Raw genomic sequence first — 25,846 nt, forward strand, 5'->3', positions numbered from 1 at the left:
AACTGAAATTCAAATATATCTGGGGGTCTTATATTTTACCTAGCAACCTTAATCTTTTTTTTTTCATTGCCTTAGGATGATTTATTTTATCAAAGTTCCCAGCTAATTTTCATCGTATCAGAACTTCTATAATGACAATAGTTAATACTGAGAGTAAAAGGAATCCTGAAAATTTCCAATAATGAAATACAGTAATATTAGCAAAGACTTATTTTAGTTATTTAATGAGTTCATCAAAAATTATGTGCAGTCACACACATGCATATATGCGCAAATGTCTCCAAATTAACAAATTCGTAGGAAATTTGTAGAAACATATTTGTAGAAAATAAAACTGGAGTTTAAAGGAAACATTTTAAAATTTGAAAGCAAAGACCATTTATAGTTCTAAACAAAATTTGAAATACTTCTTCAATGTGTCTAGCATTCTTAGGAACACAGAAATTACTCCTGTTTGATTTTATCTCTGGATACTTTTTGCTCTTTTGAAACTTCTAGGAAATATACCTGCCAGGTTTACACAAAATTTAGAGCAACTTATGAATTTATGTACTTTTAGGTAAAACTTCTTAACAATTAGTCATTGTTGGGCTATGTAAATCACAGGTAAATCACAGTTCAGAATTACCTGAAATTATATACACTTTAGATGCAATCAAAAGCAAACATGTTCCAAAATAGAATATTGTTCACTTTATCCAATGGCAACCCTAATCTTGAAGGCATCAATTCCAAAGCTGGAAAGATACATGCACCCCAAAGTTCATTGTAGCACTATTTACAGTAGCCAAGACATGGAAACAACCTGTCTGCTGTGAACAGATGAATGGATAAAGAAGATGTGGTACACACACACACACACACACACATGCATATACATACATGGAATATTACTCAGCCATAAAAAAGAATGAAAAAATGCCATTTGCAGCAACATGGATGGACCTAGAGATTGTCATACTGCGTGAAATAAGTCAGACAGAGAAAGACAAATATCATATGACATCACTTATATGTGGAATCTAAAAAAAATGGTACAAATGAACTTATTTACAGAAATAGAGTCACAGGCGTATAAAACAAACTTATGGCTACCGGGGGGAAAGGCGGGGGAGGGATAAATTGGAAGATTGGGATTTACATACACACACTACTATATAAAAAATAGATAACTATTGATAATAAGGACCTACTGTATAGCACAGGGAACTCTACTCAACACTCTGTAATGACTATATGGGAAAAGAATCTTAAAAAGAGTGGATGTATGTCTGTGTATAACTGATTCACTTTTCTGTACAGCAGAAACTAACGCAATAGTGTAAATCAACTATACTCCAATAAAAAATTTTTTTAAAAATTCCATAGCTGGCTCAGCTAGAATGTGGATCCAGAGGTTGGCCAGGACGATGAGGAGGGAGTGGGTGCTGGGAATGGGGATCAACAGCCAACCTCGGGGCTGGACCTTCCCCTCAAGGTGAAGAAGAGGTTAATGAGCAGATGCCTTGGCCCCTGTGAACAGCCTCTTTGTGTCCAGGCCAGTAGGCAGGGTGCCCTTCCAGAAGACCTTACGTTGTGGTCTTTGGAACACAACTGAATTTTATTTGAACAATGATGTTGGGCCGGTGAAATAGAATGAAATTGCAAAAATGGTCTCACTGGGCACGTGAGAGCATTATTCAGAATGAGCTGAAAGGGATCACAGTGCTGACGCCTCCCCTCTTGGCAGGGCTCATGAGAAAGGCAGAGGGCATTCCCTGTTTACATGCAAATGTGAAAGGCCTCCGTCTTCTTGGGCCAGCTGAATGCAAGCCCAGAGAGGCTGTGTGTGGACTTCAGAGGGAAATATTTCCAGAAACTCCTAACCCATGTAAGGGGGGTGGTAAATGTCCACTGTGAGAAAAAACAAAACAAAGTCCCAAACAACCCTAAAAAACAAACAACATAATTCGTCTCTCATCACTGGAGATGGGGTGGTATCTTTGTAGAGTGGGGCTGGACTGTGATGTATGAATTCACAATCTCGGTACGGATTTAAAGGATACTCCGTGTTCTCTATCATAGTGCCCAGTTTCCAAATCTCATGGCTAAAAACTCGACTGTGTGGATATATTTCCTGTCTTTGCATTGAAAACTCTAGGAAGATAGAGCCACACCCCTGAAAGAAGACCCAGGTGTCTGCAGTCTGGGAGGCGGGGCCTCTGATGGAAGCTGCGGCTCAGTGGCATCCCTTCCCAAGGCCCCTCTTACCATGGCTTTATTGGAGTATCCGCCACCCTGGAATTCGAGAATCCCGTAGGAATCTGTTGGGTAGCTCTGGGTGTGCTTGCCAACAGACCATTTTTCGGGCTGAGTCTCCACCTGCTTGTTCTCCTCTCCATTTTTGCTGGCTGTTACGCTCGGCAGAGGGGGGATATGCTGGTTGGTGAGCTGGCCACAGCAACACCTGAAAACAAAGGCAAAGCTCAGTCTTTCTATAACATTTTCCTCCTTAAGATGAGTTAACCTGAACAGAAGCAGCCTAACACCTTCCTTATCCAGCTTTATTGGAGACAGAAATGCCACTTATGATGTCCTTTTCCAGATAATCAATGCATATCTATTTCCATACCAGAAAAGTATAAATACCAGACTATTCTAAACACATTGGATGGTTGCCCTTCCCTACTGAACACATTTTTAGTCTTTCTGGTGTCCTCACAACATGACTATAGCCATCAATCACTGAATATTCTGTGACAAAGGACAATCACGCTCCCCCATGCAGAGTTGACCTGCAATGATTTTTCAATATTATTGAATTATTCTGTTGCTAGAGAAATGTAAAACATTTCTCTACACAAGTAACATTGAAAGTATATTTACTTCAGTTTTAGTCAGAAACTGGCTGAGGTAGAATCCAGGGCCTAACCATTTTAAAGCCTAGTTATTCAGAAGACGGGGGCTTCCGGGAAGATGGCGGCAGGGTAAGACGCGGAGATCACCCTCCTCCCCACAGATACACCAGAAATACATCTACACGCGGAACAACTCCTACAGAACACCTACTGGACGCTGGCAGAAGACCTCAGACCTCCCAAAAGGCAAGAAACCCCCCACGTACCTGGGTAGGGCAAAAGAAAACAGAATAAACAGAGACAAAAGAACAGGGACAGGACCTGCACCAGTGGGAGGGAGCTGTGGAGGAGGAAAGGTTCCCACACACTAGGAAGCCCCTTCGCGGGCGGCGACTGCGGGTGGCGCAGGGGAAAGCTTCGGAGCCGCGGAGGAGAGCACAGCCACAGGGGTGCGGAGGGCAAAGCGGGGAGATTCCCGCACAGAGGATCGGTGCCGACCGGCACTCACCAGCCGGAGAGGCTTGTCCGCTCACCCACCGGGGCCGGCGGGGCTGGAACCTGAGGCTCGGGCTTCGGTCGGAGCGCAGGGAGAGGACTGGGGTTGGCAGCGTGAACACAGCCTGAAGGGGCTAGTGCGCCACGGCTAGCCGGGAGGGAGTCCGGAGAAAAGTCTGGACCTGCCGAAGAGGCAAGAGACTTTTTCTTCCCTCTTTGTTTCCTGGTGCGCGAGGAGAGGGGATTAAGAGCGCTGCTTAAAGGAGCTCCAGAGACAGGCGCGAGCCGCGGCTGAAACCGCGGGCCCCAGAGACGGGCATGAGACGCTAAGGCTGCTGCTGCCGCCACCAAGAAGCCTGTGTGCGAGCACAGGTCACTATCTACACCCCGCTTCCGGGGAGCCTGTGCAGCCCGCCACGGCCAGGGTCCCGGGATCCAGGGACAACTTCCCCAGGAGAACGGACGACTCGCCTCAAGCTGGTGCAACGTCAAGCCGGCCTCTGCCGCCGCAGGCTCGCCGAGCACTGCGTGCCCCTCCCTCCCCACAGCCTGAGTGAGCCAGAGCCCCGGAAGCAGCGGCTCCTTTAACCCCGCCCTATCTGAGCGAAGAACAGACGCCCTCCAGCGACCTACACGCAGAGGCGGGGCCAAATCCAAAGCTGAGGCCCTGAGAGCTGTGAGAACAAAGAAGAGAAAGGGAAATCTCTCCCAGCAGCCTCAGGAGCAGCGGATTAAAGCTCCACAATCAACTTGATGTACCTGCATCTGTGGAATACAGGAATAGACAAGGAATCATCCCCAATTAAGGAGGTGGACTTTGAGAGCAAAATTTATGATTTTTTCCTCTTTTCCTCTTTTTGTGAGTGTGTATGTGTATGCTTCTGTGTGAGAGTATGTCTATAGCTTTGCTTCCACCATTTGTCCTAGGGTTCTAACCATCCGTTTTCTTTTTTCTTAATAATTATCTTTTAATTTTAATAACTTTATTATATTTTATCTTTATTTTACTTTATCTTCTTTCTTTCTTTTTTCCTTCCTTCCCTCCCTCCTTCCTTCCTCCCTCCCTCCCTCCCTCCCTTCTTTCTTTCTTTCTTTCTTCTTCTACTAATTCTTTCTTTCTACTTTTTCTCCCTTTTATTCTGAGCTGTGTGGATGAAAGGCTCTTGGTGCTGCAGTCAGGAGTCAGTGCTGTGCCTCTGAGAGGGGAGAGCCAACTTCAGGACACTGGTCCACAAGAGACCTCCCAGCTCCACATAATATCAAATGGCAAAAATCTCCCAGAGATCTCCATCTCAACACCAGCAGCCAGCTTCACTCAACAACCAGCAAGCTACAGTGCTGGACACCCTATGCCAAACAACTAGCAAGACAGGAACACAACCCCACCCATTAGCAGAGAGGCTGCCTAAAATCATAATAAGTCCACAGACACCCAAAAACACACCACCAGACGTGGACCTGCCCACCAGAAAGACAAGATCCAGCCTTATCCACAAGAACACAGGAACCAGTCCCCTCCACCAGGAAGCCTACGCAACCCACTGAACCAACCTTAGCCACTGTGGACAGACACCAAAACCAACGGGAACTACGAACCTGCAGCCTGCAAAAAGGAGACCCCAAACACAGTAAGATAAGCAAAATGAGAAGACAGAAAAACACACAGCAGATGAAGGAGCAAGATAAAAACCCACCAGACCTAACAAGTGAAGAGGAAATAGGCAGTCTACCTGAAAAAGAATTCAGAATAATGATAGTAAAGCTGATCCAAAACTGTGGAAATAGAATAGACAAAATGCAAGAAACATTTAACAAGGACCTAGAAGAACTAAAGAGCAAAACAATGATGAACAACACAATAAATGAAATTAAAAATACTCTAGATGGGATCAATAGCAGAATAACTGAGGCAGAAGAACGGATAAGTGACCTGGAAGATAAAATAGTGGAAATAACTACTGCAGAGCAGAATAAAGAAAAAAGAATGAAAAGAACTGAGGATAGTCTGAGAGACCTCTGGGACAACATTAAACACACCAACATTCGAATTATAGGGGTTCCAGAAGAAGAAGAGAAAAAGAAAGGGACTGAGGAAATATTTGAAGAGATTATAGTTGAAAACTTCCCTAATATGGGAAAGGAGATAATTAATCAAGTCCAGGAAGCACAGAGAGTCCCATATAGGATAAATCCAAGGAGAAATATGCCAAGACACATATTAATCAAACTTTCAAAAATTAAACACAAAGAAAACATATTAAAAGCATCAAGGGAAAAACAACAATAACACACAAGGGAATCCCCATAATGTTAAGAGCTGATCTTTCAGCAGAAACTCTGCAAGCCAGAAGGGACTGGCAGGACATATTTAAAGTGATGAAGGAGAAAACCCTACAACCAAGATTACTCTACCCAGCAAGGATCTCATTCAGATTTGATGGAGAAATTAAAACCTTTACAGACAAGCAAAAGCTGAGAGAGTTCAGCACCACCAAACCAGCTTTACAGCAACTGCTAAAGGAACTTCTCTAGGCAAGAAACACAAGAGAAGGGAAAGACCTACAATAACGAACCCAAAACAATTAAGAAAATGGGAATAGGAACATGCATATCGATAATTACCTTAAATGTAAATGGACTAAATGCTCCCACCAAAAGACACAGATTGGCTGAATGGATACAAAAACAAGACCCATATATTTGCTGTCTATAAGAGACCCACTTCAGACCTAGAGACACATACAGACTGAAAGTAAGGGGATGGAAAAAGATATTTCATGCAAATGGAAAACAAAAGAAAGCTGGAGTAGCAATTCTCATATCAGACAAAATAGACTTTAAAATAAAGAATATTAGAAGAGACAAAGAACGACACTACATAATGATCAAGGGATCAATCCAAGAAGAAGATATAACAATTGTAAATATTTATGCACCCAACATAGGAGCACCTCAATACATATGGCAAATACTAATAGCCATAAAAGGGGAAATCGACAGTAACACATTCATAGTAGGGGACTTTAACACCCCACTTTCACCAATGGACAGATGATCCAAAATGAAAATAAATAAGGAAACACAAGCTTTAAATGACACATTAAACAAGATGGACTTAATTGATATTTATAGGACATTCCATCCAAAAACAGCAGAATACACATTTTTCTCAAGTGCTCATGGAACATTCTCCAGGATAGATCATATCTTGGGTCACAAGTCAAGCCTTGGTAAATTTAAGAAAATTGAAATTGTTTCAAGTATCTTTTCTGACCACAACGCTATGAGACTAGATATCAATTACAGGAAAGGATCTGTAAAAAATACAAACACATGGAGGCTAAACAATACACTACTTAATAACGAAGTGATCACTGAAGAAATCAAGAGGAAATAAAAAAATATCTAGAAACAAATGACAATGGAGACACGACAACCCAAAATCTATGGGATGCAGCAAAAGCAGTTCTAAGAGGGAAGTTTATAGCAATACAATCCTACCTTAAGAAACAGGAAACATCTCGAATAAACAACCTACCCTTGCACCTAAAGCAATTAGAGAAAGAAGAACAAAAACTCCCCAAAAGTTAGCAGAAGGAATGAAATCATAAAAATCAGATCAGAAATAAATGAAAAAGAAACGAAGGAAATGATAGCAAAGATCAATAAAACTAAAAGCTGGTTCTTTGAGAAGATAAACAAAATTAATAAACCATTAGCCAGACTCATCAAGAAGAAAAGGGAGAAGACTCAAATCAGTGGGAGAAAATATTTGCAAATGAAGCAACTGACAAAGGATTAATCTCCAAAATTTATAAGCAGCTCATGCAGCTCAATAACAAAAAAACAAACAACCCAATCCAAAAATGGGCAGAAGACCTAAATAGACATTTCTCCAAAGAATACATACAGACTGCCAACAAACACATGAAAGAATGCTCAACTTCATTAATCATTAGAGAAATGCAAATCAAAACTACAATGAGATATCATCTCACACCAGTCAGAATGGCCATCATCAAAAAATCTAGAAACAATAAATGCTGGAGAGGGTGTGGAGCAAAGGGAACCCTCTTGCACTGTTGGTGGGAATGTAAATTGATACAGCCACTATGGAGAACAGTACGGAGGGTCCTTAAAAAACTACAAATAGAACTACCATATGACCCAGTAATCCCACTACTGGGCATATACCCTGAGAAAACCATAATTCAAAAAGAGTCAGGTACCAAAATGTTCATTGCAGCTCTATTTACAATAGCCCGGAGATGGAAACAACCTAAGTGTCCATCATCGGATGAATGGATAAAGAAGATGTGGCACATATATACAATGGAATATTACTCAGCCATAAAAAGAAACGAAATTGAGCTATTTGTAATGAGGTGGATAGACCTAGAGTCTGTCATACAGAGTGAAGTAAGTCAGAAAAAGAAAGACAAATACCATATGCTAACACATATATATGGAAGTTAAGGGGAAAAAAATGTCATGAAGAACCTAGGGGTAAGACAGGAATAAAGACACAGACCTACTAGAGAATGGACTTGAGTATATGGGGAGGGGGAAGGGTAAGCTGTGACAAAGCGAGAGAGAGGCATGGACATATACACACTACCAAACATAAGGTAGATAGCTAGTGGGAAGCAGCCACATAGCACAGGGAGATCAGCTTGGTGCTTTGTGACCGCTGGAGGGTGGGATAGGGAGGGAGACACAAGAGGGAAGAGATATGGGAACATATGTATATGTATAACTGATTCACTTTGTTATAAAGCAGAAACTAACACACCATTGTAAAGCAATTATACTCCAATAAAGATGTAAAGAAAGAAAGAAAGAAAGAAAAGAAAGAAAGAAAGAAAGAATATTTGTTTTGCTGCTTTTGCTGCTCATACTTTTGGTGTCATTTCAAAGAATTATTTGCCAAATCCAAGGTCATGAAGATTTACTCCTATGTTTTTGTTTAAGAGTTTTATAGTTTTATCTCTTACATCTGATATTTGATCGATTTTGAGTTAATTTTTTTATATCGTGTTATGTAGGGACTTAAATCCATTCCTTTGATGTCCAGGTGTTCAGCACCATTTGATGAAGAGACTAATCTTTCCCCATTGGTTTAGGCAACCTTGCTGAAATATCAGTTGGTTATAGATGAATGGGTTTCTTTCTGGACTCTCAGTTCTATTCCATTGGTCTGTATGTCTACCCTTACTCCAGTACCATACTACTTTGATTAGCGTAGGTCTGTAGTAAGTTTTGAAATCATGTAAAGTGAGTCCTCCTACTTTGTTCTTTTTTTATTAGATTATTTTGGCTATCCTGTGTCCCTTGCAATTCCATATCAATCAGTTTGTCAATTTCTAGAAAGAAGTCAGCTGGAATTCTGATAGAGATTGCTTTGAATCTGTAGGTCATTTTGGGAATATTGCCATCTTAACTATGTTAAGTCTTCCAATCCATGAACATGGAATGTTTTCCCAATTATTTAGATTGTCATTAATTTCTTTCAACAATGTTTTATAGTTTTCAGATATAAGTTTTGTTATTATTATTTTTTTTTTGGTCGTGCCACGCAGCTTGTGGGATCTTAGTTCTCCAACCAGTGATTGAGCCTGGGCCCACGGCAGTGAGTCCTAACCACTGGACCACCAGAGAAGCCCCTCAGATATAAATTTTGTAATTCTTTTGTTAAGTTTATCCCTAAGTGTCTAATTCTTTTTGATACTATTGTGTATGGAATTGTTCTGTTAGTTTCATTTTCATATTGTTCATTGCAAGCTTATAGAAATATATATGATTTTTATATATTGATTTTGTATGCTGCAAACTTGCTGAACTTCTTTAGTAGTTATAATAGTTTTTTAGTGATTCCTTAGGATTTTCTATATACAAGATTATGTCATCTGCTGATAGAGATAGTTTTATTTCTTCCTTTCCAATACGGGTGCCTTTTATTTCTTTCTCTTACCTAATTGCCTTGGTTAGAACCTCTAGTAAAATTTTAATAGAAGTGGTAAGAGTGAACATCCTTGTCTTGTCTCTGATGTTAGGGGCAAGCATCTGATCTTTCACCACTAAGTATGATGTTAGCCGTGGATTTTTCACAGAAGCTCTTTATCAGGTTGAGAAAGTTCTCTTCTAGTCCTAGTTTTCTGGTTTTTTTTTAAATCGTAAAAAGGTGTTGGATTTTGTCAAACACTTTCTTGGTGTCAGTTGAAGTGATCATGTGATTTTTGTTTTTTATTCTATGAATTTGATGTATTACATTAATTGATTTTCTGCTGTGAAAACAACCTTGCATTCCTGGGATAAATCCCAGTTGGTTATGATGTGTAATTCTTTTTATATGTTTTTGGATTTGGTTTGATAGTATTTGTTCAAGATTTCTGCATCCATATTCACAAGAGATATTAAACTGTAATTGCCCTTTCTTGTGCTGTCTTTGTCTGGTTTTAATATCAAGGTAGTACTGGCCTATAAAATGAGTTGGGAAGTGCTCTCTCATCTTCTATTTTTTGAAAGAGCTTGGGAAGAATTGGTATCAGTTCTTCTTTAAATATTTGGTAAAATTCAACTGTGAAGTCCTCTCGTCCTAAGCTTTTCTTTGTAGGTAATTTTTTTTTTTTTTTTTGTGGTACGTGGGCCTCTCACTGTTGTGGCCTCTCCCATTGCGGAGCACAGGCTCCGGACGTGCAGGCCCAGCGGCCATGGCTCACGGGCCCAGCTGCTCCGCAGCATGTGGGATCCTCCCGGACCAGGGCACGAACCCATGTCCCCTGCATCAGCAGGCGGACTCTCAACCACTGTGCCACCAGGGAAGCCCCCGTAGGTAATTTTTGATGACTAATCCTGCCTCTTCACTTCTTATAGGTTTCTTCAGATTATGTATTTCTTCTTGAATCATTTTGGCAGTTTGTGTCTTTCTAGGAATTTGTCCATTTCATCTAAGTTATCTAATTTATTGTCATTGGTATACAGGTCATAGTGTTCCTTTATACTCATTTCTATTTCTGTAAGATTGGTAGTAATGTCTCTTCATTTCTGATTCTAGAATTAAGATTTTAGATTTAGAATTAAGTCTTCTCTCTTTCTTCATCAATCTAGCTAAAGGTTTGTCAATTTTGTGGCTCTTTTCCAAGAAACAGCTTTTGATTTCATTGATTTTTCTCTATCATTTTAAGATTTTCTATTTCATTAACTCCCATTCTATTCTCTATTATTTCCTCCCTTTTCTTTCTTTCAGGTTTAGTTTGCCCTTCTCTTCCCAGTGTGTTATAACATTAGGAACTCTAACAAAAAGGCCAGAAGATACCCTGGAAATCTGTCTAAAGCCCTCAGCTCCTTGATCTCACTAAGTCTAAGAGGAAAGTTTGGGCCCATCTGCTTGTGAAAACTCACATGAGTGAATGGAGGACAGCGCCTCTCCCCTGAGGCTGTCTGCATCTTGACAGAGGAACTTATAGCCCAAGTGACTCCCTGGTTAATGACTCACATGGGGCATAAGTTCTAGCTGTCCTTGACTTCTTCTCTCCCTCCCCCAAACACCAGAATAGTTGCTGGCAACTGGCAGAGAAGTGCAAGTTTGAATAATGTCTTAATTATGGCTTCCAACTTACCTGTTAGGATCTTTAGTGCTGGGAATTACAAAGATACATTCTCGTTTGCAAAAGGTTTTTTCTATCCAAGATTTCTGTCCCTGGAAGAGAAAAAAAGTGGAAATTAGACCAAGATATTCCCAAGCCATCCTCAGAGTTCATTCTTTTGCTTTTATAAAATGAGTAGTAACAGGAAGTCTGTCCAAAACATCTGTATAGACACGTCCAAGAATGGTGGACACAAGTCTTTCAGGATCTTAGCTCTGGTTTCTTTTAAGAGAAATGGCTCAGAAGTATGTATTCATGGTTTCCATAGGGCTACAACCTGGGTTTTGTATGCTAGTCAGAGTCTGCAAAGGGAGAACGATGATGCCCCCGGAGTAAGCCAGTGCTCCACGGAGCCTGGTGTGGACGTGAGTTACCGGAGAAGCTGACAAAGTCGGCCAGTCTAGGGTCAGGTCTTTGATTTGCTCTCAAAACCCCATCTGCTCCAGACTCTCAGGCTCCCCACACACCATAGTCATTTTTTATTAATTAATTAATTTACAGGTAATTTTTCTAACTGGTGCTCAGATTCACTGAATGTTTTTTTTAGAATTAAAAATATTGGAGGTGGGATCCAAGAGCTGAGGGCAGGCTTGATGTACCCCACCTCGGGGTGGTGCTCTGACTGCGGCAACTGTTGTAGGGCTGCCTCCGGGGAGACAGCGAGGTGCCACTGACCCCTTAAACATCTTCTTCTGAAGTACATTCTACGCTAGGAGGAATGACTGCACTATTTTCCTGCGCGATGGCAGTCAGACCTGGTAGAGGTAACATCTCAACAGAAACCCCAAACCTGGCAAGGATGGTTCAGATTTCGGCAGACTGTTGCTTCATCCCCACCCAACACTGATAATATCAGCAGAAGGACCTTCAAGATGGCGGAGGAGTAAGAGGTGGAGATCACCTTTCTCCCCACAAATACATCAAAAGTATACCTACATGTGGAACAATTCCTATAGAACACCTACTGAACACTGGCAGAAGACCTCAGACTTCCCAAAAGATGCCCTCAGACGACCTACATGCAGAGGCAGGGCCAAATCCAAAGCTGAACCCCAGGAGCTGTGCGAACAAAGAAGAGAAAGGGAAATTTCTCCCAGCAGCCTCAGGAGCAGTGGATTAAATTTCCACAATCAATTTGATGTACCCTGCATCTCTGGAATACCTGAATAGACAACGAATCATCCCAAAATTGAGGCGGTGGACTTTGGGAGCAACTATAGACTTGGGGTTTGCTTTCTGCATCTAATTTGTTTTTGGTTTTATGTTTATTTTAGTTTAGTATTTAGAGCTTATTATCATTAGTAGATTTGTTTATTGATTTGGTTGCCCTCTTTATTTTAAAAGAAAAATATGTAGTTTTTCCTTTTTCTCTTTTTGTGAGTGTGTACGTGTATGCTTCTGTGTGTGATTTTGTCTGTATAGCTTTGCTTTTACCATTTGTCCTAGGGTTCCATCTGTCCTGTTTTTTGTTTTTGTTTTTTTAGTATAGTTTTTAGCGCTTGTTATCATTGGTGGATTTGTTTTTTGGTTTGGTTGCTCTCTTCTTTCTTTTTTTAAATACTTCTTAATTTTTTTATTCTTAATTTTTTTTTATTTTGTATTTTAATAACTTTCTTTTCTTTCTTTCTTTCCTTCTTTCTTTCCTTCTTTCTTTCTTTCTTTCTTTCTTTCTTTCTTTCTTTCTTTCTTCCTTCCTTCCTTTCTTTCTCTCTTTCTCTCTCTCTCTCTCTCTCTCTCTTTCTTTTTCTCCCTTTTCTTCTGAGCCAAGTGGCTGACAGGGTCTTGGTGCTCCGGTCTGGTCTCAGGCCTGAGCCTCTGAGGTGGGAGAGCCGAGTTCAGGACATTGGTCCACCAGACACCTCTCAGCCCCACGTAATATCAAACAGGGAAAGCTCTCCCAGAGATCTCCATCTCAACGCTAAGACCCAGCTCCACTCAACAACCAGCAAGCTACAGTGATGGACACCCTATACCAAGCAACTAGCAAGACAGGAACACAACCCCACCCGTTAGCAGAGAGGCAGCCTAAAATCATAATAAGTTCACAGACACCCCAAAACACACCACCGGACGCAGTTCTGCCCACCAGAAAGACAAGATCCAGCCTCATCCACCAGAACACAGGAACCAGTCCCCTCCACCAGGAAGACTACACAAACCACTGAACCAAACTTACCCACTGGGGGCAGACACCAAAAGCAACGGGAACTACGAACCTGCAGCCTGCAAAAAGGAGACCCCAAACACAGTAAGTTAAGCAAAATGAGAAGACAGAGAAATACACAGCAGATGAAGGAGCAAGGTAAAAACCCACCAGACCAAACAAATGAAGACAAAATAGGCAACCTACCTGAAAAAGAATTCAGAGTAATGATAGTAAAGATGATCCAAAATCTTGGAAACAGAATGGAGAAAATACAAGAAACATTTAACAAGGACCTAGAAGAACTAAAGAGCAAACAAACAATGATGAACAACACAATAAATGAAATTAAAAATTCACTAGAAGGAATCAATAGCAGAATAACTGAGACAGAAGAACGGATAAGTGACCTGGAAGATAAAATAGTGGAAATAACTACTGCAGAGCAGAATAAAGAAAAAAGAATGAAAAGAATTGAGACAGTCTCAGAGACCTCTGGGACAACATTAAAGGCACCAACATTCGAATTATAGGGGTCCCAGAAGAAGAAGAGAAAAAAAAAGGGTCTGAGAAAATATTTGAAGAGATTATAGTTGAAAACTTCCCTAATACGGGAAAGGAGATAGTCAAGTCCAGGAAGCGCAGAGAGTCCCATACAGGATAAATCCAAGGAGAAACATGCCAAGACACATATTAATCAAACTATCAAAAATTAAATACAAAGAAAAAATATTAAAAGCAGCAAGGGAAAAGCAAGAAATAACATACAAGGGAATCCCCATAAGGTTAACAGCTGATCTTTCAGCAGAGACTCTGCAAGCCAGAAGGGAGTGGCAGGACATATTTAAAGTGATGAAAGGGAAAAACCTACTACTAAGATGACTCTACCCAGCAAGGATCTCATTCAGTTTTTTGTTTTTGTTTTTGTTTTTGTTTTCTCATTCAGTTTTGTTAGAGAAATTAAAACCTTTACAGACAAGCAAAAGCTAAGGGAATTCAGCAGCACCAAACCAGCTTTACAACAAATGTTAAAGGAACTTCTCTTGGCAGGAAACACAAGAGAAGGAAAAGACCTACAAAAACAAACTCAAAACAATTAAGAAAATGGTAATAGGAGCATACATATCAATAACTACCTTAAATGTAAATGAATTAAATGCTCCAACCAAAAGACATAGACTGGCTGAATGGATACAAAAACAAGACCCATATATATGCTGTCTACAAGAGACCCACTTCAGACCTAAGGACACATGCATATTGAAAGTGAGGGGATGGAAAAAGATATTCCATGCAAATGGAAATCAAAAGAAAGCAGCCATAGCAGTTCCCATATCAGACAAAATAGACTTTAAAATAAAGACTATTACAGGAGACAAAGAAGGACACTACATAATGATCAAGGGATCAATCCAAGAAGAAAATATAACAATTGTAAATATTTATGCACCCAACAGAGGAGAACCTCAATGGCTAAGGCTAATGCTAACAGCCATAAAAGGAGAAATCGACAGTAACACAATAATAGTAGGGGACTTTAACACCCCACTTTCACCAGTGGACAGATCACCCAAAATGAAAATAAATAAGGAAACACAAGCCTTAAATGACACATTAAACAAGATGGACTTAATTGAATTTATAGGACATTCCATCCAAAAGCAACAGAATACACTATCTTCTCAAGTGCTCATGGAACATTCTCCAGGATAGATCATATCTTGGGTCACCAATCAAGCCTTTGTAAATTTAAGAAAATTGAAATTGTATCAAGTATCTTTTCCAACCACAACACTATGAGACTAGATATCAGTTACAGGAAAAAAATCTGTAAAAAATACAAACACATGAGGCTAAACAATGCACTACTAAATAACCAAGAGATCACTGAAGAAATAAAAAAATACCTGGAAACAAATGACAATGATAACACAATAATCCAAAACCTATGGGATGCAGCAAAAGCAGTTCTAAGAGGGAAGTTTATAGCAATGCAGTCCTACCTCAAGAAACATGAAACATCTCAAATAAACTGCCTAACCTTACACCTAAAGCAATTAGAGAAAGAAGAACAAAAAAACCCAAAGTTAGCAGAAAGAAAGAAATCATAAAGATCAGAGAAGAAATAAATGAAAAGGAAATGAAGGAAACAATAGTAAAGATCAATAAAACTAAAAGCTGGTTCTTTGAGAAGATAAACAAAATTGATAAAACATTAGCCAGACTCATCAAGAAAAAAAGGGAGAAGACTCAAATCAATAGAATTAGAAATGAAAAAGAAGTAACAACTGACACTGCAGAAATACAAAGGATCATGAGAGATTACTACAAGCAACTCTATGCCAATAAAATGGACAACCTGGGAGAAATGCACAAATTCTTAGAAAAGCACAACCTTCCAAGAGTGAACCAGGAAGAAATAGAAAATATAAACAGACCTATCACAAACACTGAAATTGAAATTGTGTTAAAAATCTTCCAACAAACAAAAGTCCAGGACCAGATGGCTTCACAGGCAAATTCTATCAAACTTTTAGAGAAGAGCTAACACCTATCTTTCTCAAACTCTTCCAAAATATAGCAGAGAGAGCAAGATTGTTTTGGTTTTCCTGGGCCCCTTGTATTTCCATATGAATATTAGGCTCTGCTTGTTGATTTCTGGGAGGAAAAAAAAAGCAGCTAGGATTTAGATGGGGATTGTGCTGAATCACTTCATCAGTTTGGGGAATATTGCCATTTTAATTATGTTAAGCATTTCAATTTGTGAACATAGGCTATCTTTCCATTTGTTTAAATCTTCTTACCTTAATTTCTTTCAACAATGTTTTATAATTTCAAGTGTACAAGTCTTGCACTTCTTTTGTTAAATTTTTTTCTAGGTAGCACATTGTTTTGAGTACTTATTTTCTTTCTGTTACAAGATACTGTATGCCTGTCTTGTTCACTTCTTCACCCAGGCTTAAAGTGAGCCATTTCTCCAAGGAGCCCTGGTTCTGTATAATGGGTAATAGTATTTAGAAAACATTTTCAGCGTGCTCAGTGTGTTCTAAAATACTCATTGTAGAGAGGAAACTAAGGCTTTCTGAGTTTAAATATCTTGTTTGTTGGCCTTCTGCAGATACTATTGTCAACTAAAATGAGCCAGAATTGTTTGGAGAACACTGCATTTATGTTTGCAGCCAGAATAAATAAGACTGGTCTAGAATATATTGTTGTGAGAAAGCAAGAATACCTTCCAAGATGTTTAGAAGTACTGACAAAGATGCCAACTTCAAAGACCTTTTACTGACTGAATTCTGATAACTTAAATATGAAAAAGAAGACCATGATTATAATAACTAGAACTAGTTGAATCTGTAAAAAGCCCTAAGTCCATGATGATGCTCAAAAAGAACAGATTGTGTTCCATAAAATCATACCTATATATGTCTGGGGATTTATGATCCCCAGTTACAAAATATACAAAAATATATACCTCATGGTTACTGGCTAAATAACTCATTAAGAATCAAGGAGTAGACTGTGGAGAAATGGATTTGTAACTGTGGTCCTTAGACCATGTTCAATATAAGAACCTCCCAAATACAAGTGTGGTTGAACATATGTTGAGGGAGCCTTCAAGGAAGTCTGGGGCCTAGTTCTGGACAAATGCTCAGGGAAGCTTGAGATTTGACCTATAACTCACCTACCTCTCAGTAAATTCCTCCATGCTAGATGTACCTGGTATACATATATCAGGTAGTTGGCAAACACTTTCCAGAATCTCAAGCAGTGGGAGAAGTCAAGAAGCTATAACACTCCCCTCCTTCCAGAAGTATAAAGTAGGTGCTACTTATCCCTGGAAAAAACCGTCATTCTGTTTGGTTAGTATCACTGGCAACTGTGTATTTCCACGAGGATTCTAGGGACCCAGGATGCTGTAAAGGATGCAGTGTTCCCTAATTTCTATTTTTCCTATTTTAATGAAAACCATATAGTTCTTTTTGTGTTTATCTTTCCCAATCGAGACATTTATAGGAAAGAAAAAGTAGAGAATTTTGACAGCTGTTGAAGATTCTTTATGTACAATGTGAGTCTTTGGAACTAGCAATTAGAAGGTTACAATTTGTGTATTAAACTGGTAGAATAATATAAACTAACTAAATGATAATCCTTAAGTATATTCACAGTTGCTATACTCTTTGATCTTCAGCATTTTTGAAGTGTGTACCATAAATCCCATTGTTTGATTATAAGCACCTATATTTTTGAGCAAAATTACTATTACTATTTTCTGGCCAACCAGAAAACTATTCTCATATCATACACAAAAGTTTAGAATGTTTATTTATGGAAAATTAAATAGCAATATTCACTATAACATGATAATGATATATTAAAACAAAAAGGCAAAAGGCAAAGTGTTCCTGGGATGAGTGTGACGGGAAGAATTTTCAGGTCACTCTGAGGTCTGACAGCACGATTATATACTTGGACATTTCCTAAGTGAACCATTCTAAGAGGAGTTGAACAATATTAACATGCAATTGGGATTTGTTGTTTTATAAAATAATTTATTTTTATGACTACAAACTATATCCATGAGAAGTGGCTGTTAGTGAAGAAAATACATGGTGAAAGCCAATTAGCATAAGCATATCCAGTCTTCGATCTTAGTGATATATTTTCTTTACTATGTGAATGCTTTGTTTCTATTAGTTTGACCAATATCCTGAGTATCTCTGAGCAGATGTTCATGTTCACCTGTTGAGCAGGCCTCTGATGACTGCAGGAAGACTGGACAATTTTTTCTTTTGTCTAATTGGTGAAATCACCCCGTAAGTTCTAACTATGCTATCTGATTTGTCCTCTTCTTTTTAAAATTGGAACTTTTATCTCTGAATTATTTAAAAGGTATTATATTAATCATTTTAAAAAGGACTTAATGTAGCATCTTCTTGAATGGGTCAGTTTTTGATGTCCTATGTAGCTACCAAGTTTTTTCTATCTTAGTGTATATCTCTCCTTCATGTATTTTGGTTTTTTTTTTTTTTTTTGGAATGGCTCTTTGGGAGAATTAAAGTATTTTCCAAGAAAAAAAAATATTGGAGGTTGTGAGGAAATACGTATTCATATAACACCACTGCTGGGACTGGAAATTGGTACATTCTCCATTGAGGGTGATTTGGCAATAATTTGTCACAATTATGAAGCTTATAACTTTTGACGTGCCATTTTTAGGATTTTATTCTACAGATATGCCTGAACAAATGACGCATGTCCAGGGTTATTTACTGCATCACTGCTTATGATATCAAAAGGCTTGGAGTCACCTGCTGTTTATCAGTAGGGGATTGTTACCTGAATCATAGAACAGTTGTCAATTTTCTGAAACTCTAAAAAAAAAAAAAAAGAATAAGACGTTCTCTGTCAATAGGTTTTCCATTTAATATTTTCAGACTGGGTTGATCGCAAGTACCTGAAACTGCAGAAAACAAAATCACGGATGAGGGGGGACGACTGCATTTCTATCACAGGGTAGTAAGATGCAAACAGAAACAGAGGTGGTGTGTCAGCAAGGCTTCAACTGGTGGTTCAGAGACCACCAGGGGCTGGGAGTTCAGGGGGTGGGTAAGTGCAGGGAGTTAAGTCTCAAAGGGTGGGCAGGATTTGGAGAGGTGGCTGGAAGACGCTTGGGGCCGGGGCATGGTGGGCTGGGTGGAGCAGCAGGTGGGAAGCAGTACAGTGAGGACAGGTTTGGAGAGCGGAGGGGGAGGGGTGGTACCAAGGAGCAGAAAGGCGAGGGAACGGGGTTTGGGGGGGGAGGGCAGATGCCTTGTGCCACCCCGCATCTGAGTAGGAGGGGGCTGGGCTGTGGAGCGGCAGGAGAGGACCCAGCACGAGAGGAGCGTTTGAGTGGGGGCTTCTCTTGGTAAGGGAAGAGCAGGCACAGACCCAGCTGCCATATCTTCGTACACCCCGTGTACGTGGGGGCCTGTTGTGTGGCCAGTGTGAGGCTGCGTGCAGGGCCACCAGCTGGGGTGGAGGTGAGCCAGGCTTCCATTGCTGTCAGGTAACAGCTCATGGCCAACGAACAAGGCAGCAAATAAGCCAGAGCACTGCAGATTGGGGAACAGTAGGAAGGGACAAGAGAAGAGGGTATGAAAGAGTACGGGGTGTGCACATGGGGCCGGGGCCTTGTTGCATTGGGAAGTCTTTGCCAAACACGTTCCACATTTCAACTGAGAACGGAAAGACTGGCAGAGAATTCTAGGGGGAGGGAACAGTGCGTACTGAGGGAACAGTGTGTAGTGGGAAGAGCTGCGGGGTTGGGGGGTGGCTGAGGGGCTTGGGCTGGGAATGTGGAATAACTGGTGACTGGGGAGGCAGGTGGGGCTCATTCTGCAGGGCCTTTAGGCCACAGTGACTGGTGAGCAGGGAGTGACATGAGCTGGTGAGACTGGATTATACATGGGCAAAGGGGGGCAGGGCACCCGTGGGAAGACCGGAGTGTGGTCCAGGCCAGAGAGGTTGGAGGCCGGGGCTAGGCTGGGAGTGGGTGGGCGGACAGGAGATACTCGGTGTGGCTGGCAGGCGGGGAAGGGACCTGCTGCCCGTGAGGATGGAGGGAGGGGAGGAGCCCAAGCGCGACCCTGGGTTTCTGGCTGGCGGAGCGGGCGGCTGGTGGTGTGATTTGTGGAGGGGGCCACGCAGGCCCAGCCTGAGGAGGAAAGCCAGCTCCCAGCAGTGGACACTGTAGGCTCCAGGCGCCCACTGGACCTGCAGGGAGGGCAGAGGTGTCGTGTAGCAGCTGGTGGCACGAATGGGACTCAGCGCACAGGCGATATCTAGATAATGCTAGACAGTGAGAGTCACTGGGATTGCTTGCTGATGGAGTGACTGCAGGAAGAAGAGAGGAAGGCGGCGGCCCTGCGCCCCCAGGAGCAGTGGAGGGGGCTGAGGATGCAAGGCCGGGGAGGCGGAGGACAGACACAGCGTCTCGGGGGCCTCGGAGTGCTGTCTACCAGGGACCGTGTGCCCACGATGGGCCGGAAGGTGTGGGAGGGAAGTGAGAGAGAAGTGGGCTGATGGGCGTGGGAACGGGCCCTGACAGCTTGTTTGTTTGTTTTGCGGTACGTGGGCCCCTCACTGTTGTGGCCTCTCCCGTTGCGGAGCACAGGCTCCGGACGCGCAGGCTCAGCGGCCATGGCTCACGGGCCCAGCCGCTCCGCGGCATGTGGGATCTTCCCAGACCAGGGAACGAACTCCTGTTCCCTGCATCGGCAGGTGGACTCTCAACCACTGCGCCACCAGGGAAGCCCTGTTTGTTTGCTTAAAGAAAGGAAGAAAAGAAGGAAGTATCTGCTACAAACATGACCGAGGTAGCCTTTGTACGATCCGGGGGGTGGTCACAGGATGCTCGATCATCCTCTGGATTTTTATGTGGCTTTAGGGCAAAGGCCTGAGGAAGTGTAGACAGCCAGCCTCACCCCCGGGAGAGGTTCACCGGGAAGCAGGGGCACCAGGACGTTCTGGAACAGGTCCACGTAGACGGGGAGGAGCCTCTGGGGAGGGTGCAGGAGGGTAGGGCAGGCTGCAGGGGGACACCCTGGAGAAGGCAGGGCTGGGATGGGGGGACAGGGGAGGTGGGGAGGGGAGGGTGGGACCGAGGCAACAGGGCAGCCGGGCCTCGGCCTCAGGAAGTGGTTTGGGAACCTAAGAGCTGGTTTGCTGCTGGGCGAGTCTCTGTTTACTCAGCGGCCCTGTTTCGTGGGCCAAAATTAACAGCAAATGCCACAGTGAAATGACTGATTTGTGGACCAATTTAGCTGAAAGAAACCGCTGTCTTCATGTGTCTATTTAGAGCAGACGCCTCACGCTCTCATCCCACAGCTGCACTTGGCCCACACGTGGACTTGGTTTGACCTTGTATTAAGAGAAGAATTAGCTGTTGTTATTAACCGAGAGGGAGAGTCCTTTGTGAAAACCTTGACTTCTGGCTGCTCTGGACCGCCCTGGGGACGTGGGGACTCTGACTGATGTCCTGCAGAGCTGCAGGGGGCAGTGGGTCACCACACACCCCGCCCTGCCCTTGCCTGGCCGCTGGGGGCACCTGCAGACCCCACCTGGGGCAGCACCTACGTGCCTGGGAGCTCTCCAGAGCGCTGGCACAAACCACCCATCTTCACATGCACAGAGGATTAAAACCCACAATCCTTCCTTCCCGCCCCACACTCTACTCTCTCACCCTACTACTGTAGGAGGCCCTGGCCCCAGGTCCAACAGGTCGCTTCTGGGTGGTTTGGCTGCGACTCCCCACTGTGGCCCTTCAGGGAGACCCCACCCCATCATTTTAGCCCCAGGTCTGGAATCTGAGCAGAGAGCTCCTGCAGGTCACACCCCTGCCTGGGGGTCAGATGTCTCTGCTCCCCATTTACAGGGTTGCACAAAGCTAAGCCAGGCAGACACTCCTCAACACAAGCTGTGCTTTACAGCTGTGGGTGGTCTTCCTTCCCCATCATAGGATGGACTCCGGGACAACCCCTGCTTTTCAGGATCACAATTTGAATGAGGTCGTGCCCTGGGACATGCCTTGTTCTGTGAATGGGGGAAGCCACCAATTTCTGAGCACCAGAACCTGCGCCACCCTTACAGCCTTCTTCTTCCAGAGCCAGAGACCCGTATCTAGGTAGTGTGTATTCAGGCCAGGGTCCACCCCTCTCCTGGAATGGGTTAGCAGGTGCTGAGTGGAGCCAGCCCTCCTGATGGTACCTTCCCCTGCCCCTACGTACAGCCTGGCCCAGAAACTTGCTTCTGGAAAGGTGTCCTCAGAGTCTGGGCCAGTGTTCCTTAAAGTGTATTATGGGGGAGGTTGTTAAAGATGCAGATATTTGGCAATTATGGGATGTGAGGAAATATTTACACATCATATATCTGATAAGGGATTAATATCCAGAATATATAAAGAACTCCTACAACTCAACAACAACAAAAATAAACAACCTGATTTTAAAAAGGGCAAAAGGGACTTCCCTGGTGGCGCAGTGGTTAAGAATCTACCTGCCAATGCAGGGGACATGGGTTCGAGCCCTGGTCTGGGAAGATCCCACGTGCCACGGAGAAACTAAGCCTGTGCACCACAACTACTGAGCCTGCGCTCTAGAGCCCGCGAGCCACAACTACTGAAGCCCGCATGCCTAGAGCCCATGCTCCGCAACAAGAGAAGCCACCTCAATGGGAAGCCTGTACACTGCAATGGAGAGTAGCCCCCACTCGCCGCAACTAGAGAAAGCCTGCGCACAGCAATGAAGACCAAATGCAGCCAAAATATAACTAACTAAATAAATAACTAAATAAATAGGGCAAAGGACTTGAATAAACATTTTCCAAAGAAGATATACGAACGGCCAACAGGTACATGAAAACATACTCAGCATCACTAATCATTAGAGAAATGCACAGTGAGATACCAGTTTACAGCATTTGGATGGCTACTATCAAAAGAAAAAAAAAAACCCCAGAAAATAACAAGTGTTGGTGAGGACATGGAGAAATTGGAACACTTGTGCACTATTGGTAGGATTTAAAAATGGTGTGTTTGCTGTGGGAAACAGTGTGATGGTTCCTCAAAATTTAAATATAGAATTAAATTAAATACAGAATTATCATATGACCCAGTAATTCCACCCCTGAGTATATACCCAAAAGAAGTGAAAGCAGGGTCTTGAAGAGATATTTGTACAGCCATGTTCATAGCAGCATGATTCACAGTAGCTAAAAGGAGGATGCCACCCAAGTGTCTATCAGTGGATGGAAGTGTGGTCTATCCATACAAGGGAATATTATTTAGCCTTAAAAAAGGAAGGAAATTCTGACACCAGCTACACTATGCATGAACCTTGAGAACTTTATGTGAAGTGAAATAAGCCAGTCACAAAAGGACAAATACTGTCTAATTTCACTTATATGAGGTCCCTAGAGTTGTCTAATTCAGAGAGACAGAAAGTAGAAAGGTGGCTGCCAGGGGCTGGGGGAGGGGAAATGGGAAGTTAGTGTTTAATGGGGGCAGAGTTTCAGTTTGGGAAGATGAAAAAGCTCTGGAAATGGGTGGTAGTGGTGGTTGCACAGTAATGTGAATGTACCTAATGCCAACGAACTGTACCCTGAAAAACGGTTACAATGCTAAATTTTATGTTATGTGTACTTGACCACAATTGAAAATAAAAATTAAAAAAACAGCAGAAAATCAAAACTGCAATGAGATATCATCTCACACCGGTCAGAATGGCCATCATCAAAAAATCTACAAACAATAAATGCTGGAGAGGGTGTGGAGAAAAGGGAACCCTCTTGCACTGTTGGTGGGGATGTAAATTGATACAGCCACTATGGAGAACAGTACGGAGGGTCCTTAAAAAACTTAAAATAGAACTACCATACGACCCAGCAATCCCACTACTGGGCATATACCCTGAGAAAACCATAATTCAAAAAGAGTCATGTACCAAAATGATCATTGCAGCTCTATTTACAATAGCCAGGACATGGAAGCAACCTAAGTGTCCATCAACAGATGAATGGATAAAGAAGATGTGGCACATATATACAATGGAATATTACTCAGCCATAAAAAGAAACAAAATTGAGTTATTTGTAGTGAGGTGGATGGACCTAGAGTCTGTCATACAGAGTGAGTAAGTCAGAAAGAGAAAAACAAATACCGTATGCTAACACATATATATGGAATTTAAAAAAAAAAAAGAAAAAATGGTCATGAAGAACCTAGGGGCAAGACGGGAGTAAAGACGTAGATGTAGAGAATGGACTTGAGGACACGGGGAGGGGAAAGGGTAAGCTGGGATGAAGTGAGAGAGTGGCATGGACATATATACACGACCAAACATAAAATAGATAGCTAGTGGGAAGCAGCCGCATAGCACAGGGAGATCAGCTTGGTGCTTTGTGACCACCTAGAGGGGTGGGATAGGGAGGGTGGGAGGGAGGGAGACGCAAGAGGGAAGAGATATGGAGACATATGTATATGTATAACTGATTCACTTTGTTATAAAGCAGAAGCTAACACAGCATTGATATCCTGGAATGAAGGCCTCGTGGGACCAACTCACATCAGCTTATGCATATGATATCTACTTATGACATCTGCTTATGTCGGATATAACTCTAATAAAGATGTTAAAAAAAAAAACCTGCAGATATCCGGGCTCCACTCCAGGCCCTGGAATCAGAATTGGGGCCGAGGACTCTGTATTTTAACAAGCTTTTGAGCCCCACTGCCCGTGCTGCGCTCAGCTTCCTGCCCCTCCGTTTGGGTCTTTCCTCTCAAGGAACTGCATGTTCCAGTGTAGGAGAGACAGGTCAGAGGATATGCTTCTGAGGGTAGGCCTGCCTCTGGACCCCAGGGAAGAAATCCGGGCTCACTCAGAATCTGCTGAGTGGGTGAAATGCTCTTGGACCTTTCTCGGCTGATGGGCGGGGGCCGGGGTTAGGGTGAGGCCAGTCAGGCACTCATGTTGGGGCACCGCAAATTCAGTGATTAAGGTAAATAACATTTCACACAACATTAAAAAAATAAAATCAATGCAAAAAAAATCCTTGGTGAACACAATATCAGTATTTTAAAGGCAGGCTGTGTTGTTGCTTGCTTTGTGACCTTGCAATATTGTGCAAAGGTCATTTCTGATCAGCTCAGAGTCCTGGGGCTGGGAGTCCCCTGGGTGGTTGTGTGAGGGTTGACAATGACATGCCAGCATGTAGGGCAGTGCCAGGCCTTATATATAGTCATGCTTTTTGATCGTAGAGTTCTTATCAAATTTCTCCCATGCAGTTCAAATCAGGGGAGCGTATTCTGAGGAGTGCCTATAGAGGGCGCGTTGGTCCTTCTCCCTCAGACTCCAACATGGCTGGCACCTGGCCCACAACAGTGGCTAGTGACCCTGGCAGGCTGACCCTCCTGCTGGCCACATGGCTGCTGGATGGCAGTGGTGAGGTCCATGTTGCGTGGACCTGGGCTCACAACCCAGAAGGCACGTTCCTGGGGGCATGGGGACGGGGGCGGAGACGGGCCTGAGAGCCACCCTGGGTTCCTGTGACACAAAGAGGCTAGGGACTGCTGGCCTGGAGGATGGTCACTGCAAGTCCAGCAAAAAGGAAAGTCTTTTCAACAAATGGTGCTGGGAAAATTGGATATCCATATGGAAAAGGATGGATTTGGACTCCTATCTCATACTATATACAAAAATTAACTCAAAACAGACCAGTCCTAAATGTAAGAGCTAAAACCATCACACTCTTAGAAAAAAACATAGGGGTAAATCTTCACGACCTTGGTTTTAGCAACGGATTCATAGACTCATGCTTTTGGTATAATACAATAATTGAAGAAATAGATAAACTGGATTTCATCAAAATTTAAATGTTTGTGCTTCAAAGGACACTATCAAGAGAGTGAAAGACAACCTACAGAATGAGAGAAAAATATTTGCAAATCATATATTTGGCAAGGGTCTAGTATCCAGAACATATTAAAAAGTCTCACGGGCTTCCCTGGTGATGCAGTGGTTGAGAGACCGCCTGCCGATGCAGGGGACACGGGTTCGTGCCCCGATCCGGGAAGATCCCGCATGCCGCGGAGCGGCTGGGCCCGTGAGCCATGGCCGCTGAGCCTGCGCGTCCGGAGCCTGTGCTCCGCAACGGGAGAGGCCACAACGGTGAGAGGCCCGCGTACC

General features: G+C 42.7%; 1 protein-coding gene across 10 annotated transcripts in view; it reads right to left on the reverse strand.

The window, feature by feature from the left end:
* TRPM1 (transient receptor potential cation channel subfamily M member 1) overlaps nucleotides 1-11,878 on the reverse strand; it is an 82,784-nt gene extending 70,906 nt beyond the window's left edge. For 4 of the 10 annotated variants that reach the window (XM_027089371.1, XM_027089370.1, XM_027089366.1 and 1 more), the window contains exons 1-2: nucleotides 10,952-11,871; nucleotides 2,251-2,446 (exon numbers count right to left, since the gene is read on the reverse strand). In XM_027089371.1, coding sequence (XP_026945172.1) covers nucleotides 2,251-2,446; nucleotides 10,952-11,079 — 324 coding nt within the window. In that variant the 5' untranslated portion in view covers nucleotides 11,080-11,871. Of the gene's footprint in view, nucleotides 1-2,250; nucleotides 2,447-10,951 lie in introns of all 10 variants that reach the window. The other 6 variants (XM_027089367.1, XM_027089364.1, XM_027089365.1 and 3 more) reach the window with 3 other exon arrangements.
* Between the last annotated feature and the right edge of the window lie 13,968 nt (nucleotides 11,879-25,846).

This window comes from Aethalodelphis obliquidens, unplaced genomic scaffold (genome assembly GCF_003676395.1).
Source record: "Aethalodelphis obliquidens isolate GAN/ISIS:26980383/991018 unplaced genomic scaffold, ASM367639v1 scaffold65, whole genome shotgun sequence".
Taxonomy (NCBI): Eukaryota; Metazoa; Chordata; class Mammalia; order Artiodactyla; family Delphinidae; genus Aethalodelphis; species Aethalodelphis obliquidens.